Raw genomic sequence first — 19696 nt, 5'->3', positions numbered from 1 at the left:
AGGGTCCTCGTATTGAGCATGCAGGCTCGCTGGGGGGCATTTAATTGAACTAAGCCATCTATATAAAAGTACACAGCTGGGCAGAAATACTACTAAGACAACCACCTCTAAACAGGAACAGACCGAGCAAATGCCATCCTTCTACATGTTATGTGAGCCGGCAGTGGGATGTGTTGGCTGTTGGCTGTGGGCCAAATCTGGGACAAAACTATTTTGCAATGTGGGCGAACAACAGAACCTGTCACTAATAGCACCTGTAATATCTTGTGCTGTGTGAGTGTTTTAATGTCTATCATTGAAGTGTGTTGAAGTATACACAGGATATGGGACACCGCTGAATGCAAGAGCTGTAACTGCACACAGACACCTCGCGTCACTTAAGATGGAGGGGCACCACGGAGCATTAACATATGAATCCTGTTTCTGTTTGCAGACTCTTTCTCCGGTCTCAGCTTGATGTCCTGGGCCTGACCTACTAAACTTTAGTCACTACATTCTCATGCTTCTATTAGGCACCGCATTATACACTCCTCTTTGAGGGCCCCCCTCCTCCACACACACACACACACACACAAACACACACATTTTTCATCCAGTTGTGTGCAACATCCTGCTTTTACCATATTTATCAATATATTCCTGTATTATTATTGTTAATTTAGATTTTTTACATAGACTTGTGCAGATCTTATATGAGGTGTTTCCGAGCGGTACTGACCTTCCTTCCTTCCTCCTCCCTCCTCCTCCTCCTCCTCCTCCCTCCTCCCTTCTCGTCCCACTACTGCATTGATGCTGTTACCTCCCTCGCTGGTGATGTCACCGGCTCAGTGGAGCTGGAGAGCATCCTTTTCAGAGACAGGGAGGGAGACAACAGAGCCATTTTGACCGCCCCGGAGCGAGGAGCGAGAGGAGACAAACAAACCGGCCGACCAGCGACCTTCCTCACCGGCAGGGCAGGGCGGGGCAGAGGAGGGCGGCTGGGCAGCACATAGGACGAACCTCAACCTCGGCCCCTCATGGAGAGCAGCGGCTGGTAGCGACGGCAGCAGCGGCGGAGGAGAGAACCTGGAGGAGACCGGCGGAGGTGGAGGCAGCTGCGGTGCTGGAGACTGAGAACAGACGGCGGCAGCACAACAGACGCGCTGCGGTTCACGGTAGCGGAGGTAGGTTGTTTGCTTTTTCCCCGCGTCCCCCCCCCCCCCCGGTAATGCAGCTTTAATGACACTGTCTTTATTTACCCAGTGTGAGAGCCCCCGGGAGGACACGGGCTCTGGGTGCGGCCATTGAGGAGGCTTGTCATTGTTGGAGGAACACTGACATTAAAGCTGCACTGTCACACACCCTGCACACTGACATCTTGTCTGTTTATCATGTGAAATGTCTTATAAGTGTGTGGGCGGAATGAACAAAGACTGTAACGATGGGTGCGAGCTGGATACGGAGCTTTAGTGAAGACATGACGTTTCAAACGCTGTAAAAATGACGTAATAAGTAATTTTCGAGAAATGACAGCTGTGAATCATCACATGTAGCCGGGAAACACACAGGCCTCCATCTGGTGCTCCTCCTCGTCATGTTAAAAGAACCAGCAGCTCTACATTTATTACATGTATACGTATGGCTATATCTTTTTACGGGCAATATGATAACACTATATCGACCTGTCCTCCAGTGCACAGCAGCATGCTTTATTACATTACAGCCTGGCTTTGTCACCGGGAAGATGGTGGCCGCCCATCCGAGCTGCATCATCAGCTGATTGGTCTGTGCCTGTGCAGATTATGATCCATGAATCGTAGACGACAAATACATTATTATGTGGATGAAGTCACATAAGATCGGAATGGAAGAATTGCTCGCATGTGGGTGGGGATGCAACAAAAGACAAGACAGGCTGGAGGCAGTTCATCGTCGTGTCACCTGTCGAAACAAACGTGATACTGGATTTTTCCATTTTCCCATTCTTATTTTCATATTTTCATTTTTTCAGCCTGTTTTTTTTCTAATCGTACTTTGGTTTATTGTACAGCTGCTCTTTTTCTATTGGATCAGTGTCAACCTGCATACGTCTCTCAGATGAGTGCGTTGAGGTGCCAGCTGCGGAGGTTAAACCAGGAAGCAGGGTGACACAGCATATGATGATGAGGATGAGGATGATTGGACATCTGAGTCACAAGCCACTGGAACATTAATACTAATATAACAGTCAACCATCTGCATCATAAATTAAGGCACAAAAAAGATATCCACTCTTGTTCTTATTCTTTAATGATGATCTTTTTATTCATAATAACATAACAGTAATATTTGCAGTTTGACCTGAGGCGTGCAGTGAAAGCTAATTGTATCATATTTCTCACTGTTAAAGTGAGTTATTGATGAAAACATTAAACCATTTTAATTGGATCGCCTAAGATGATGAGTCATGGTAGCTCCAGCACACGCTAAAATCACACAGTGATTTAATGTTCACATGCAGTCTTTTAGGAGACAGGGACGACTTACGGGTTGTGAGTGAAAGCGAGCGGCTGAACGGAGCCGAGCCCTGGATTTGTGGCTGGTTTCATTGCCATTGTCATCCTGGGAAATAACCTGACATTTAGCTGTTGCTGCACTTCTTTTGTTGCAGCTAGCTTTATCATCTGTATCTCTTAGCTGTAGCTGACCATGCATGGTCTTTCCACGTTACAGCCGCACAGGGCTGCCGTCCTCCATTGTGCTGATCACGGCAACTGAAAGGTGTTAATCTCAGCCCCCTAAATTTTTTATAGCAAACATATTTAAAAGATATATGTCATAACATAACATGTTAAACTGTAATAATTACATTAATTAGGATTCACTCTCTTCTACCCTCTACAGACCTGCAGGACTGACACCAGGGCTTTAAAGAAGGCACCCCGTGGGTGCTAGGAAGACAGCACCATGTCAGGGGCCTCTGTGAAGGTGGCGGTGCGTGTCCGCCCTTTCAATTCAAGGGAGATCGGAAAGGACAGCAAATGCATCATTCAGATGACTGGAAACACCACCAGTAAGTTCTCTAACCACAAGTTCTTTTCTGAAATATGTTACCCCTGTACTCCGTTTGAAAATATCCACATGTAGTGTCTGTTTTACTGACTGCCGTGACAAACATGTAGAAACTGTTTGGCGCCTAGTCATATGTAAGCCTGAGCAGGGGGACACTTCTCCAAACAGAAGGCACAGGCTCAATCTTTTACAGCTAGAAGGATTATTGAAAAGATAAATTTCCTCTGCGCAGGACCTGGGGTGACTGTGCAAATCTCTGGTAAACCAGCAAGGCCTACTAGACAGGTGATATGAGCTGGACCTTTACTGAGAGTCTTTAATTTCAGATGGAGACTTTGAGATCAGGAAAGGACTGACAAATGTGTATTTACTGCAGGGTCCATGTTTTCAGTCACTAAATAGAGTAATCGAGGAGAAATCAAATTGAAATCACCTGCACTGCAAATCTCTTGAGCATCACAGTACAGGCGACATAATCTCCCTGCAAATTTGACCTGATATTTATGTAGGACAAGCCCCCTTTTATTTATTCATGCATCAGATTAAGTCAGATTAAAAAATGGCTCCCTCTTCAACATTTTATAATTATACACTTTCTATTCAAATCTACTACATATGGAAATTATACAATAAGTACAACAATGGTGGAGAAGATTTGGAAGAAACTTGATTATTGTGCCTTTGTAAAATCCTCATCAGGAAATGACAGTGTCAGTTTTCAGCAGAATCTACAGTATTTGTTTTTTAAGTTTTAACGTAGTTCAGAGCAGGCCACATTTCTCAGGTTATGGAGTGCGCAGAGTGAGGACTGGTTGAGCGAAGACTGGAAAGACACACGATAGTCTGCTTTGCAAGGTAAAGCCATTCATCAATAATGGATGAGGCTTCCTGAAATATTTACTGTTTGGCCTAATTTAGCCATCTCACCCCTCCTTCCTCATGTCACGGGTGACTAGACAACAAGCTGGGTGGCTTTTTTTGGGCCTTGATGATTTGCTTTATTTTGTGATTTAGTTCCCTATCAAACTAATTCTTGAAACACTGTCTAAGCTTAGACATCCTAAATAGTTTTGTCTGTTAATGAGTAATACCTTACTCAGAATGATTGACTGTACAGCAGCATTGTTGTATAAGCTTAGATCATAGACTCTGTTTCTCACTGTGTTGATTTCTGTGGAGACCCGCTTTCTGAATTAAAATTCTTTATACAGGTTTTTTTGCCTATGTTAAACTTCATGCTACGTTGGCCAGTTATCTCTAATATGCTGTAATATTCCCCAGCTTAATGTTAAAAAGTGTTTATTTTTAGAATAAATTTTTATTTTCAGAATTTATACTAAATCCAGAACTGAGCCACTTTCAGTGGACTGCCGGTTTTTCAGCAGAGAAAACAACCAAGTCAGTGGCTCTGGATTTGAGATGGAGGATGTGAGTAGACTGATGTCAGGAAAAAGCCCATTGGTTGCAGTATCTGGAGGGGCCACTGAGGCAGGGTATAAATGCCCCTTTGTCTTTCTCTAGTCTGGGCTGAGGAAAGGATGAAGAAGAAAGAGTTCTTGGTTTTTTTGTGTTTGTCTCCCTCTCTGCTTTGTGCTGTCTGACACTCATGGGTGGGTCAATAGCCCGGTTCCCACAAAGCAGGAGAATGTCAGTAATCTTGCTGTTTGAGAGATCTTCTATCCCACGCTGACCTTAATTAAGATGCAGGGGACTGAGCCGGAGGAGTTATGGGCCTCCCTCTAGAGGGCTACTGGGTGCAAGCAGTTTGTAGAAGTTTCCACATTTGTTTTTCAGCAGAAAACTTTGCATCTGGTTTACAAAAAAAAAGGATTAAGCAAAAGCTACTGGACAAATTACTATGAAACTTGGTGGAATGATCTGGGAAATTTTGGTCGCTTTCTTAAACATTGTGAGATAGTGTTTTTTCCAACTTTTCACTGATTGCCCTGGGAATATATTTAGAAATGAATATTTATATAATGTGCAATGTGATGCAGCTTGATTCTTTTAAGGGGACTGTCGGGCCTTGTTAGAAATATGCGCTCTACTGAGTAACCTTCTAGTTTAATGAGTAATGAATGTCTGTAATGCAGCTTTTATTTGGGAGGATTGACTGGAATCATGCAACTTTGTTTAATTTCAAAACTCATGAGCACAATGTTTTCTGCTCTATCATGTTGATTTTGGGACGACATAGACATCTACAGTTCCTCTTGTGAAGATTTGTGTCGTCTAGACTTAAACCAACCTATATCACTAGACAACATACCATGGGAAACTAGTGCGGCCTCTGCTGCTGAAAATAGCATAAATAGTGTGAATGTGGCTCTCCTGCAGCCTCTGTCAGTGGGTTCACATCCCCCTGGTCCGACTTGCTGACACAGCCACATATTCTCTCCTATTGACTGGGGCAGGTCACCCGTAACAGTCTGACCAGCATCACTCAGTCACAATTATGAAGACCCAGCAGCTATGACACAGACAAACATGGACTGTCCCATAATAGGATGCTGAAAATATGATGGAGTAACGGCTAAAATCAAAGCAGAGCAGATAATCACCACAACCATAAGGATAAATAATGTGAGATCCAGGCATCATGAAAGTGATAATGATGAGCAGAGATGAAGTTTGAGAAAAAAGTTTAACATAAAAAATCGGGGCCAGCCCGGGACATATTCTTAGTTATAATTACATCAAAGTAAATCTTTAAAATTCTAATATATTAATTATTGGATTATATAGGCCATGAGTCTGATATTAAGTTCAGTCAAACATAAATTGACACACGTTTTTCATGAAGGATGTTTTCCATAAATACATATACAGTAAATCTTTTAAATAATCCTGAATTATCCCTTGGAAATAAGTCTTGTAATTTATAACTATTCAACTTGTTTTGTCTTTTTCCTAATAAACCAAGAAAAACTAATGTAGTAAATATCAGAAAATGTGAAATTACAGAAATATTAATTAAATTATGGGGAAAAAGGTAATATATGTCAGGGTAAAGGACACACTGCTGTTCCATTAACCGGTATATTGGTAACCATCAAGTTAAAAATATTCACTGGTCCAAGCTTCTTCAATGTGAATAATCCCTAATTTCTTTAGTCAGGTCATGATGACTTTATATAGCACAATATCAAAAGTCTCAGATTTGCCACAAGGGCCTCAAAAATCGATAGAGCATATAACAACCTATGTCCTTAGAACCATTAATTATACTTCTTAAAGAAAAAAACATTATCTCTAATAGAAAAAAAATCTTATTTTGAGGTTGAAATTTTACATTTAAAATCAGGTCAGAGCCTCAAACCTTTGAAGAGAATCTAATGACTCTTGATCGATCTGTTTCTTCGATATGTCTGATTCACTTGCTGTGAAGATAAGTCAGGGCTTTACAATTAAATTCACCAGCAGAAGCCAGTAAATGCAACATCATGCTGATACAAGTGTGGATATAGCAGATATGTGCACACACTCCTTCCCACCTCCGGTGATGCGGTATCAGAGGACAGAGGGGCTGTTGTATCTTTTCCAATTATATTTGGCATTCGTGACGTGCGTGGCGTCCAGACTTGACGTCATCTTTACACTCTGCACCTAGCTATTGACAAGTGTTTCCATCATAAAAAGAGAAGACAGATTTTAAAGAGGAGTATGATGAAGATGCTCTTTGTGCTTAAGGCTCAGCTGAAACTGACCTCAGGTGGAAAGGACCCTGACACACAAGCTGTGAACCACTGAGAACATCACCCCTACTGAGTGCAATTTAAAAAAACAGTACGACCGTGGTAACCCTCTGCCAATAACTGCCACTCTTCAGTAATTACCTTATCTGAGAGCAAGGCACTTTTCTTTCCGGACCGGGGGGGGGCTTCTTGTATGAATCATAGCTCAGTCAAAGATGAGTAAGCGATGAGAGGATGCTGGTCTGTTTTGCTGTCCCACTGAGGTTCTTATTTCAGGGTTAAGGTTTGATAAAGTAGTACACATCTAATTTTAAAATTGGTTTATTTTATGGTTTTATTCTGTTTACTGGATTTAATTCAGATTTCATTGAACTCTGTCAGTTTTATTTACCAGGAAAGCTAACCAAACCCTTCGATGTTTCACCACATGGTAGCTAGAACCTTGAGGGACCTATATCAAGATTTAATAAGGTACTCTTATATGTACAATGCTATATAGAGGCAAAACATGTTTTAGAAACCGTCTATCGTTTGGAAATTGATCAGGTACACCAGGTGCTGAGTGTCTGTTATGGAAAGTTTCAACACCAGAGTTCAAAGGAAACAGTCAAAAGGGTATACGCCATCAGCAATACAGAAAATGTGACGAGCGAAGTCACAGCTAATAACCATTTCTTGGTTGCTGATAGATTCTAAATCAATATTTAGTTATAACTAGAATTCCTTATAATGTAGAAGACCATTTGTGGCTGAAGACAGCGGCGGAAGTGATCAGGGTGGGAAACATCTTAACTGATTAGTGAAATTGATTTTGAAGCTGCAGTGGTTAGCAACAAACGTCATTTATTTAAGTGCTGGATACAGGACTTGGACACAGATCACAGAGCACAGTGTGAAAGCTGTGGAGCATCTATACATTCATATTCCTGGACATGTCCAGTAAACCGGGCCTGGAGGAATGGATGAGGAATGGGCCTGAAACTGGAAACCTGACTCAAACTTGCTGGCCTACATTTCATAGCTGGAAACACAGTAGCAGTGCACAGAGGAAATAAGCATGTGTACACTCGGGCGTGTACTTAGCTCTGGGTCTTTTCCTCTGTTATCGATCGAAGTTGCATTAGCAGATAAAGTAGTGTCTGGAGCTCTGGGAGCCTGCAGGAAGCATTTTCATAGCATCACCAGAGTTCACCAGATATATTGTTCTTGGGTGTGTTCACCAAGTGTTTTAGTGTTCATATAACAAGTCTTAGATTTCAGAACATAAGTATAATAGAGGCAATAGATTTTTTTTTGCATTTATGTATTTGATTATGTATTTGATTACTATATAGTTGTAATGTCGGAAAGCCCTCACATCTAATTACACAAGTTTTTTATTTCTGGTTGGACGTTTCCACGACTGTTAGGGACACTCCAGGGAAAACACTATCTGAGATTTTATAGAATACAAAAATATTACAATATTATTAGTATTAGTACTTAAGTAACTGAGTCTGTTCTGAAGGAAAAAACATGAAAGCGTTTTCGAATTGCCTCTTTTGTAGAAGAGAAAATGTTTGCCAGTGGTCGACTGTTTGATTGTTTGATACAACTGTGTGATATTCAAAGGGATTTTGTAGTTTCTCAAGAAACAATGAGATTTGTTCAAGATTTTGGATGCAGAGGGAGTGAAACTCTGGCGAGCACAGGTTCTCCTAGCTGCTTATATTCGAAAAGTTGTTTATTCTCATAACATTAAGACTTTTATTCATGTAATTTCACTTTTAATCCCCACATCTCAGATATTTTTTTAATACATTTCTACTCTTTCTGCATCAAGGATATAATATGTGTGGCTCAAATGTCTATTGTTGGATAAAACTTCTCATTCCAGAAATTAAACATCTTGACCAGAAAAAAGTTCTAAAACAACAAATGTATCATCAACACGACATGTGTTTTCTTTTATGTTATGTGTTGAAACTAATGATAACTGTTACATTTCCAGATGCTAACACTGTAATAATACAGCTTTATTAGCATCAGTTAGTCTTAAGTAAGAAGCTCTTAAATACAATGACAGTAACACAGGTTATAGATGAACCAGACAAAGATGTGTCATCATATGAATAGTTACCTCAAATTAATTTGTACAGGGTCATAGCACAGATGAAGATGTATTAAGAGAGTTAGTTCTAATATCTATAGGCATCATTATATTATGATCTGGTGATAGACTAATACAATTGCATTGAAAATTGAATGTAATATATTTAAAAATATTTTTTTGCACTGGTCATCCTGGGTATCTAAGTCTACCAGACCACAAACTGTCATAGTTTAGGCTTTGATTCTGTGTGTCAGAAAGTTTAACTATTTAAAGGGAAAAGTCTATATTTGTGTGAGTAGATTTGACTAATTTTGACACATTTGATTGACTGTACAGGTGATGAACGCAGGAACACCCAGAACTTTTTTTTACATAGAGCTAACAGAGAATAACTGAGCTTGAGTATGTGCAGCTGAAAGCTGGTGGATGTTTGTGCTTCCACTGTTGAAAGATGAGCCTGACAAGCTGAGTCGGAGCTGTCCTAAAATGGCCACTGTGCCACAGTATCCTGGTTGGAAACAACATGGCTTTTTTACTATGCACCACCATTAGGCTTAACTTTACAATTGATAGCTGGAAGAAAGGATGGATTTTTAACCAACAATGTCGTTTTCTGTGAGTGCTACAGCCATCTACATCTCAGCTGTTCATGTATTTGCAAGTTTATATGTTGAGAGTTACATTCACAATTTAAGTCCAAAAGATGGAAGGAAATGATGTTGTCATGTCATCTCTATTCAGAAAAATGTCACTGTTTGTATTTCCTTGTAGGTTGAGGCTTGTTTGAGCTTGTTAAATAGAATGTCTTTAATGTGTAAACAGAAACAGAATTATTGATTTATATTTCACACGAAAATAAAATGAATGTATCCATGTTACTGCACTCAGTGTAGAAAAACAATTCTTGGCTTTCTTGTATTAAGAAGATAAGATAGAATTGGATTAAAGAATATTAGTCCCACAAAGGGAGAAACTTGCCATGTCAATAGTGAAATAAGAACCATAAGTACAACAGTAAGTAAACATGCAATATAAACCCATAATGAAAGAAATATAATAGCCATAATATTCTTCTCCAAAACTGTCTGCAGTCCTAGATGCTAAAGACGAGTATTTTTTACAGAAGGAAGAGGTGACAAAGGCCTTTTCAGCTCTTTTAGCACAACATGACACTGACCCAGCTTAACTACAGCTTCACGTGTGGGGCTGTCACCCTCCCACTGACCCCATGTTCCTTGTCCTGTCTTTCAGCCATTGTCAACCCCAAGCAGCCCAAAGACAACAAGAGCTATAACTTTGATTACTCCTACTGGTCCCACACCGGGGTAACTATTCCTGAGCCCACACGCATGCCTCAACCAAAACAAACACACACATTTGTTTTACTGTGGATCACTTTGTGTCTGGTTTACAATGGGATTCTAAGATTTACAATGCTGATTATCGTTCTCTGTCCACAGCCCGAGGATGTCAATTATGCCTCTCAAGTGCAAGTGTACAGAGACATTGGGGAGGAAATGTTGCTACACGCCTTTGAGGGTTACAACGTCTGCATCTTTGCGTACGGTCAGACGGGCTCTGGCAAGTCCTACACCATGATGGGGAAACAGGATGTCCAGGATCAGCAAGGAATAATTCCTTTGGTAGAGTTTTGTAATCACATGATCAGTACTGATAATGAGTCGAATGAAAGATACTTCAGAATTTTCCTCAGATGATACAGTTTTGGACATAATATTATGTTCTCTTTTCCAGCTGTGTGAAGATCTTTTCAATAAAATCAATTACAATACAGACAACAGCATGTCCTACTCTGTGGAGGTAAGGACAGGTGTCACCTCTTTCCCCTGTATCTATAGTAAACCTGAATCGTCACATGTCATACTCCCGGGTTAACTAACATTATGTATCTGTTCAGGTGAGCTACATGGAAATCTACTGTGAGCGTGTGCGAGACCTACTGAACCCCAAAAACAAAGGGCACCTGCGTGTAAGAGAGCATCCTCTGATGGGACCCTACGTGGAGGACCTGTCCAAGCTAGCTGTCACCTCCTACAACGACATCCAGGACCTGATGGACTCTGGCAACAAAGCCAGGTGATGGAGCTCACTCTGTTTTTTATCAGCAAACAACCCATATTTAGTAAACGGCCTGTCAAGCTACATTCCTTACCTGAACCTACTGTCCGTACTAGCCTGAAAACATATGATGGTAGCCCCCACCCTCTGGAACTCTCTCCTGGCATCTGCAATGTCCCAACCATCTTTTACACAAAGTATTTTGACCACTAGTGTAACCACTAGTGTAACTGGCCCCAGCTTACGTTTCTATGATTAATAATAATAATATCTGTATTTTAAGAACACTTTTCATCGCAAAATACAAAGCGCAACATTATAAGAGAAATGGTTAAAACACAGAATATAAATCCAAGTTTTAATTATTATTATTATTATTATTAGCAAATTAATCAAATACATTTCTGACGAAGGAGAAGAAGTAATTGGTGTGCAGAATTTCTGACTTTTTGAAATACTCTGATTTAGCTATTTTCATTATTGCAACTCAACCTTATTCACTTTTAATAGTATTTTAATTTTGTTTTATATTAATCAATGTATATTCTGTACTAATATATTAAAGGCTGGTCATTTTGCACACACATGACAAGATCCGCCTTGTTGGGTAAATATGAGGCAAACAAACAGCATGTCACACTAACTGATAAAAATGTGTTCACTGTGCAGGACTGTGGCAGCCACCAACATGAACGAGACTAGCAGCCGCTCTCACGCCGTCTTTAACATCATCTTCACTCAGAAACGCCTCGATGCTGATACGGACAACACCACTGAGAAGGTAGAGAAGATTAATCACATCCTTTGTGAAACCGTGTAACATCAATCTGTTACCACTGCTTATCTATAAGCCGATTGATTGCAATGAATTAAATCTTGTTGCAAATTGGAAAATCAATGATCGCTTGAAGGTCATCATGATAAAGAAACAATGTAAAGCTCTTTTTTTAATGAGACCTGCCTCTGCAATTAAGATGAACAGCTATCGCACTTTTCATTGTCACTTATTGTGTTGCATTTTTATAAATTTGGACTTTGGGATTTCTGTTGTAGGTCAGCAAAATAAGTTTGGTGGATTTGGCCGGCAGTGAGAGGGCAGATTCTACTGGAGCCAAAGGGACGAGGCTGAAGGTGAAAATATTTTCTCCTCTGCATTTTACACACTCAAAACCTCTCATATTAACTTTCCTATATGGAAAACAATTATAATTAAATCCTGAAAGTTTTTTTGGTATATCTATAATGTATATATCATTCTCTTTTTCTTTTGCTCAATCACAGGAAGGAGCAAATATCAACAAATCTCTCACTACACTAGGAAAAGTCATCTCTGCTTTGGCAGAAGTGGTATGTATGCTATCTATGTATTAGACGTTGTATGATAAAGCAGATATTATATAGGATAAGTAGTTAACTTTATTTGAATTTCTACTCTATTTTAGGATTCTGGGGGAAATAAGGTAATTTGTTCAAATTACGGTGAATGCATTTGTTTCCCTTTTAATGTGTTAATTCACAAATAGATTTAGATTTTAATATGTTTTGATTTAATTTACAGAATAAAAAGAAGAAAAAAGTCGAAAACCACATCCCCTACAGAGATTCAGTTTTAACCTGGCTGCTGAGAGAAAACTTAGGTAAGAACACAACATAGAAGGAAATCCGCCTCCCTGTGGGCCACATAGACCTCGAAGGCAGAATCCAAACGAGTTGCTCTGGTTTACAGAGGATTTCCAAGATTTGTGTCACCAGCTCGTCAGACACATTAAGAAAGTTATAATGCTCCTACGTTTTTTAACATGCCTACCTTAAACTTTTTTAGTTGAGTTGAAGCCTGATATTTTTGGATTTGTTGGCACCATTGCCTCTTTGAATAAACGGGTCGTCTGAAGCGTAATGAATCCTTGGATAGGTTGGGCTAGTAAGGATCCGCCCCTTAGAGTCTTCATGTCTCGCTGAGCGAAGGACACATTTGAAGGAACTTTAAAAATGAGACAGTGTAGTTATGCTGCGGGGAAGCAATTGGTCTTCAAATCCAGCCTCAGAAAGATGCAGCTCCTTAATTGAGACGGCTATAATCTGTCTGTGACATGCTAATATTTTGATGATTCTGTGTTGTGTCAGGGGGTAATTCTCGTACTGCGATGGTTGCTGCTCTGAGTCCAGCTGACATCAACTACGACGAGACGCTCAGCACGCTCAGGTAGGACACAGACACCGAACATCTTCTCTGCTGCATCTGCTCCCTCCCACACAGCTGATGAATGTAGCTTTGAAGGGCAAAGTGTTACATAATACCCGTTTTCTACAGCAGCTTGCATTTTCTCACACGTCAAACACCTTTCACCAGATGCAGCTGCAGTGTGAATGTGCACTATGTTGCTCAGTGATGCCTCCCTCATACACACAGGTACGCAGACCGGGCCAAACAGATTCGCTGCAACGCCGTCATCAATGAGGATCCCAGCAACAGATTGGTGCGCGAGCTGAAGGAGGAGGTGTCTCGTCTGAAAGATCTCCTGCTTTCCCAGGGCCTGGGTGACATCATTGATAGTAAGGAATTGTTTATTGGAACCATCACATGGTCACTGGTGTTGTCTCAAGATGAATTTCAAACTGATTGCAGTGGTTACAAACGTCTTTTCTAAGCGGGCACATTCCTCTCAATGATACAACCTCAAATCAACCTGAACACTTCCCATCACAACCTACAGATTAATTGTCCCTGTGCTCACAGACAATGTGTAGGTGCTCAGATGTGTTCAGATACAACATGAAACAAAATTAAAACCAGTATTAAAACAATACATCAGTGGGAAGACAAACACGGAGACGAGCAGATTAGCATAGAAATTGTTTATTCGGTTTCTGGAGCTGGTAAGACAAGCTAACAGATTTTAGTGTTTAAAAGGCTGAAAACAGAAATATATCTTCAGGCTCTACTTCTGTGCATTCAGCCCATCCTGTCGGTGACACCGACAGGATGGATCACAGGCCCAACTAGAATGGCACTAAGAAGGATACACTTTATTTCATGTTGTAACGGGACACAGATTTAACGTTTACAGAAAAATGCGAGAAGAGATTGAAAATGAAAATGTGTTATATGCACTGAGAGCCTTGAAGTCAAATAGATAGTTATTTATACTGACTGCACAGCTCTGGTCTTCATCAAATACAAGAGAATGTTTAAATAAATGGTCATTTTCATCAGGTGTTGCGCTTTCTCTCTCTCTCTCTCTCTCTCTCTCTCTCTCTCTCTCTCTCTCTCCCTCTCTCTGTCTCTCTCCCTCTCTTCTCCCAGCATATCGAGGGTCTGGTCCTGAGATTGAGGGTTTGAAATGTATGTTTTCTGGCTCTGGCTCTGGCTCTTGCTTTTGCTTGTGCGGCAGCTTAGCATCATCAGCGCTTACTGTGACACTAAAATAGTAGTTTTTCTATGTTCTCTGCAGTGCCACACTATCAGGAAGAAATAGAGCAGAATGTTTTAGGCCATTCGCAATAAAAAAACAAGCAGTAAAACAGTGTATATTACATAATACAGGTCTAAGGTTGATAAACAGACTTTATGATGTCGCTCTAATCCTAAGGTCCTCATATGTCTTGTCACTGTGCTGTAGAGATTTGTCCATGGCCTCCAAGCTGTGATGGGACAGAGCTTAACTCTTTATAAAGCAATAAAATAGAACACAACATGGAAGGTTGTGTACAGTATAACGACGAATGCTCCATCCCCTTCATCTTTAATATCCCTGATGTAGAGACTGCAGCCTCCTATTCCCCTGGCAGGCTCTGTCTGGCTCAGTTGCCTCCTGTTGGCAGCCATAAAGGGGCTGCGAGTGTGCAGTTAACGTATGATGATAATGCAGTCTTCAGTCACAGACAGAGCATCATCACTTGCATAATGTTGGATCAGTGAGGTTATCATGTCATGTCAAGCCGTACATTTTTACTGTCTCTCTAAAGCACACGACTTCATTAACTGCACTGTGAAGGCGATAGTGTGTGATCCATCTTGGCGGGTAGCAGCCGGTCCAGATGGATGGGTGTGATACTGTTTCCCAATCTATTGCTCTGCGTTGCCATAGCAGCAGCAGCAGGGTTGATATTTTGTAGAATCTATCGCAGGCATTCGAGATGCCGCAACAAGCCTACAATACGACAGTGAACATAAAACAGGGAACATTATGTAACACATACTAACGATGATTAGTAAATGTTAACAAACTCATCACTGTGTATGGTTCATACTGGCAGGGAAATGGATTTGTGCATTCAGTCATTTGTCTGATGTGGCTGATTTTAGAGAAGCACAGTGAGCATCAAGTGCATCTCGCTGCTTTGAGATAATAATCTTAATTGGGATTTCTGGCTTCCCAATGTTCTCTGCAGGAAACCCAACCCTATTACGAATGAGTCATTGTGTCCCTGCACACGAGCTTGCGTACTTTATTTTCCATACCGATGACTCATTTTATTAAGGATGCTTGATTGGGAATGAGCAAGGAAAATCTTGGTCTCATATTCGTGTTTTTTTTATCTCAAATCGCAGAAGAACAGTCTATTTAGACCTTTTTGCTTTTTCTTGTTTTTGAATGATCCTGCATTTGATGCTCTGCTTGATGTTGTCGTACAATAGCTGCATTTTCTTTGGTCATGGCTGGATGGCCTCCTTGTTGCATCTTTTAAGTTGGTCCTCTTTGCGTGTGGCTTTCCATTGGCGCTGCCCTTGCTTGTACGCTAGCAGTTACAATTTCTCTCTGTGAATTAGATTTGTTTTAAGCCACATATCTTCTTTCCTTTTTGTCTTTCTTCTGCTGTCCCTTCTTTTTTCTTCCTTACCTTTCTGCCTCTCTCCCTCTCTTTATCCCTCTAATATCGTTTATCCCCACCCCACCTCCTGTACACACCTCTGCCCCCGCCGACAGACCTATCCGATCACACGAACAATAACAATAAAGGCCCTGCTGTGAATCAAAAGGATGATCTCTCCACAGTGACCAATGCCATGACGGGGATGAGTCCCTCTCCGTCTCTCTCAGCCTTGTCCAGCCGTGCTGCATCCATTGCCAGTCTGCACGACCGCATCATGTTCAGCCCAGGCAGCGAGGAGGCCATCGAGAGGCTGAAGGTGAACACTAGATAACACACTCAAACAAACTCTGCTCTGAAACGGTGTGGTTGCTCTCAATTGACATATTGGGCATTTCAAGTGTTTTATTTGTTGCATATTGTTTTTTTCCAGTGTCATTAACCAAGCTTTTGTAACTGCAACTGTCTCAGTAGCAAGTTCATAGTCAGCACCATAAACCCCAAACTCAGAAGCGTGTCATTATTTAAAAAGCTAAAAAAAAGATTTGGTGTTTCAGTGAGTTTTTAAAGCAGGAGGACAATGTATGAGGGACTTACTCAAAAAAAACTACAGTGCGTGTATGCATGCTAGTGAACGATTGCTGTGGCTGTTTGATGATTTTAGGACCTTGACATTGCTGAACATGGGTGAATGGACTTGCTTGAGTTGTCTATATCCAACTACGTACAACTCCTGGAAGTACCCTGACCTGGATCACTGAGAATCTTCACACACTTTGCTCACTGAATTGTTGTTAATATTGAAGCTATATCCATCATTACAAACAATGCTTGTTCCAATAATTGTCTCTGGGCTTCCCATGGGATTTTTTGACCAAGAAATTAACAACACCGCTTTTACTTGAAACGACTTTATTTACCACTGTCTTCTGAAACATCAGGAAACCGAGAAAATCATTGCTGAACTCAATGAAACTTGGGAGGAGAAACTTCGCCGAACTGAGGCCATCAGAATGGAAAGGTTAATTATTTATTTTACTAGCAAAATCACGGTTGATAATGTGTTACCCTCTTAGAAAAGATAATTCATGAAGACAGAGAGAGAACCGGAAAAAAATTATCTCATAATGTGAAAAAGAAGGACATGTCTAGTCTGTTTTTCAGATAACTTGAGAATCTTGAAGGAAATAAAATAAAATTCAATAATTAATTTGATAAAATGTATAAAACATTTATCCTTCATCTACAGAGAAGCCTTGTTGGCAGAAATGGGTGTGGCAATGCGAGAAGATGGTGGAACGGTCGGTGTGTTCTCACCTAAGAAGGTAAGAGTCACTTCCAAAACTCCTTTATGATTTTTTTATTACTATTTAAGTGATTGACTAAAATCATTGTTTATTTACCCCAAAGCCATCCAATAGCCCTAGAATGCCCCAGCCTGTATTTATCGACACAGTGGGGCTGTTTTCCCCCAACGAGGTTTGTAGCTGTGATGTGTTCAAAGCTTCTCCTCTGAGTGATCTCACTTCAATAGGAGCCCCGCCAAGACAGATGAGACAAGGGCTTCTACTTTTCATTAAGCGTTAAATCTACTTCATTTCTCACTTCCAACACTCCCTAACTGCACTGAAAGCAGCAATGGGTGTAAACATATGGGAAAAGATAATGGCCGTCCCCCCGTTTAGGTGATTTATGGCTGTTTGCCTTAAGCCCTATAACATCTGGCTGAGACTCCATTAAATACCCATGCTGTGAAGCTGTAGGGAGTGACTCTGACTGCATGGTTTTAACTGATATTGATCTCTTACTGGGAGAGATGGCTTTTCTGCCCTCTTTCTGCCCAGTGTACATATGTTACATTGTAAATAACATACAGATTACAAATTATTTAAATACTGAATGTTATTTACCATTTCTACGGTGAGTAATTCATTTTCTTGTTCTGTGTCAGACCCCTCATTTGGTGAACCTCAATGAGGATCCGCTGATGTCTGAGTGCCTGCTTTACTACATCAAAGACGGGATCACCAGGTTGGTATTTTACTCTTAACCTGCGTGTTTGAATTGGGCTGTTCCTTGTCGTAAGTCTCGAAGTTCACCACTAAGCTCAATATGACAACAAAAAAACTACTTTGTGCTTTTACTTTGAAGACAAAACGGTGAAGAGAAAGTGATTATGTGACATAATGGAGAACAGCACATGAGTTGCCGGTATTAGTCCGATGTGATGCAATGAAAATAATTGGATCATCAAAATCCTCTGGCTGCGATTTTGACGTGCAGTTTGATCCAGTTGCCGATCACTCTGCAGTTCATCTGAGAACTTAGAAGAAGACATTTTCAACTCAGTCCAAAGACTGTGAGGATGCTGCCTAGTTCCCACTGACTGTTAGTCTGTCAGTCTTTTGCTCGCTTGTTGTTCAATTTTTATTCAAGTTTTGCGTGTTCAAATTTAACCAAACTCATTACTACAATTTCTTGAGCAATTTACAATACGTAGGCCAAGTGCAAAGCTGGTAAGATGAAATGCTTGCGAAATATGCGTTCCACGTAAAGGCCGACAGATGTTTGTGGAATTACAAGGTTGATACCTACATTTTTACTAAATTTTCAAAGAGGAAGCATTAACATGTTGTCAAAAAGAAGAGTTATCAGTTAAAAAGCATAAATTACTTGCTTTCATATCCTCACTTTTGTCTTTTTAGGGTTGGGCGTTTAGACGCCAGCAGTCGTCAGGATATCGTCCTCAGTGGCCACTTCATCAAGGACGAGCACTGCACCTTCACCAGTTCTGCTGGTCCAACGGGAGAAAGTGAGGGTTCTTTGTCCTGCTCCACAGGATTTAATTTGTGTACATGAGAGATTAACACTGACAGACCTCACATTCTCCTCCCTGTTCCTAAACAGTGGTTGTCCTCGAGCCCTGTGAAGGAGCTGAGACGTATGTCAATGGAAAGAGAGTGACCGAGCCAACTGTCCTCATATCAGGTCAGTAAGCCTCCCTCAGTGTGAACAGTCCCGCTGCACCGTACTCAGCCCTATGCCTTTGTAGTGCATCGCAGTGCATATTCATTTTTCACCTTTCTGATTTTTGTGATTTGCGCACAGGAAATCGCGTCATCCTCGGGAAGAGCCATGTATTTCGGTTCAACCACCCAGTGCATGCTCGGGCTGAGAGGGAGAGGACTCCTTGTGCTGAAACACCTGCTGAGCCTGTGGACTGGGCCTTTGCCCAGAGGGAGCTGCTGGACAAACAGGGCATTGACATGAAACAGGAGATGGAACAGAGGTACTTTTGGAGAAAGTGTAGGCATCTGTGTAACTAGAAAGTAGGGTCTTACCACCATCTTGTAGACCCCTATCCTACCTATTTCAGCAGGTAGGATAGGAGGTCAAGAAGAGTAATACTATGGTAAATAGATGTCTTAATAGCCAACACATGATGCATCATCTTTCTCGAGCCTCATTGGTGTTTATGTGTGCAGGCTGCATGAGTTGGAGGACCAGTATCGTAAAGAAAGAGAGGAGACCAACAACCTTCTGGAACAGCAAAGACTGGTACAGTAAATGAGACGCTTTGCAAATATCATCACCACAGAAAATACACTGACATTTCGCATGAATCTGTGAATCTACAAGAAAATTATATCTCACCAAGATATCATTGATAGTTTCAGCAGTATTGAGTAAAGATATCAAATATTTGTAAAAAATTTATATTTTTCCATGTTGACATATAATAGATGAATAGTGTGTGACTGTTTGTCCCTGTTAAATGGTTTTACCAACTTGATAGTTCAGTTTTTCAACTGACCGCTCTTTCTAAATGGCTTGTTAATGTGGTACAGCCGTAGATTGTATATGAAGGTGGACAATGCATCCATTTCCTCCCGTTGTATAAATATTAATGTAAATTATCCGTAAGTGCTGCCATCTTGCCTTTTTGACACCATTTGCAGCCAGAGTCTGTGCAGCAATGATTATGCTG

At 40.8% G+C, this 19696-nt stretch overlaps 1 protein-coding gene across 5 annotated transcripts in view; it reads left to right on the top strand.

Annotated features, from left to right (window-relative positions):
* The first annotated feature begins 865 nt into the window (after positions 1–865).
* kif1aa (kinesin family member 1Aa) overlaps positions 866–19696 on the top strand; it is a 40240-nt gene continuing 21409 nt past the window's right edge. For 4 of the 5 annotated variants that reach the window (XM_062395426.1, XM_062395428.1, XM_062395427.1 and 1 more), the window contains exons 1-21: positions 866–1163; positions 2863–3031; positions 10069–10142; positions 10278–10460; positions 10573–10638; positions 10736–10914; positions 11566–11677; positions 11950–12027; positions 12178–12243; positions 12339–12356; positions 12455–12533; positions 13021–13099; positions 13307–13449; positions 15894–16027; positions 16650–16729; positions 16958–17033; positions 17660–17739; positions 18414–18520; positions 18616–18696; positions 18817–18997; positions 19194–19266. In XM_062395426.1, the coding sequence (XP_062251410.1) occupies positions 2926–3031; positions 10069–10142; positions 10278–10460; positions 10573–10638; positions 10736–10914; positions 11566–11677; positions 11950–12027; positions 12178–12243; positions 12339–12356; positions 12455–12533; positions 13021–13099; positions 13307–13449; positions 15894–16027; positions 16650–16729; positions 16958–17033; positions 17660–17739; positions 18414–18520; positions 18616–18696; positions 18817–18997; positions 19194–19266 (1995 nt within the window). In that variant the 5' untranslated portion in view covers positions 866–1163; positions 2863–2925. Of the gene's footprint in view, positions 1164–2862; positions 3032–10068; positions 10143–10277; positions 10461–10572; positions 10639–10735; positions 10915–11565; positions 11678–11949; positions 12028–12177; positions 12244–12338; positions 12357–12454; positions 12534–13020; positions 13100–13306; positions 13450–14200; positions 14240–15824; positions 16028–16649; positions 16730–16957; positions 17034–17659; positions 17740–18413; positions 18521–18615; positions 18697–18816; positions 18998–19193; positions 19267–19696 lie in introns of all 5 variants that reach the window. The other variant, XM_062395424.1, reaches the window with a different exon arrangement.

This window comes from Platichthys flesus, chromosome 9 (assembly GCF_949316205.1).
Source record: "Platichthys flesus chromosome 9, fPlaFle2.1, whole genome shotgun sequence".
NCBI classification, from domain to species: Eukaryota; Metazoa; Chordata; class Actinopteri; order Pleuronectiformes; family Pleuronectidae; genus Platichthys; species Platichthys flesus.
The sequence above is the reverse complement of the archived record's forward strand: the minus strand, read 5'-3'. Positions and strand labels throughout refer to the sequence as shown.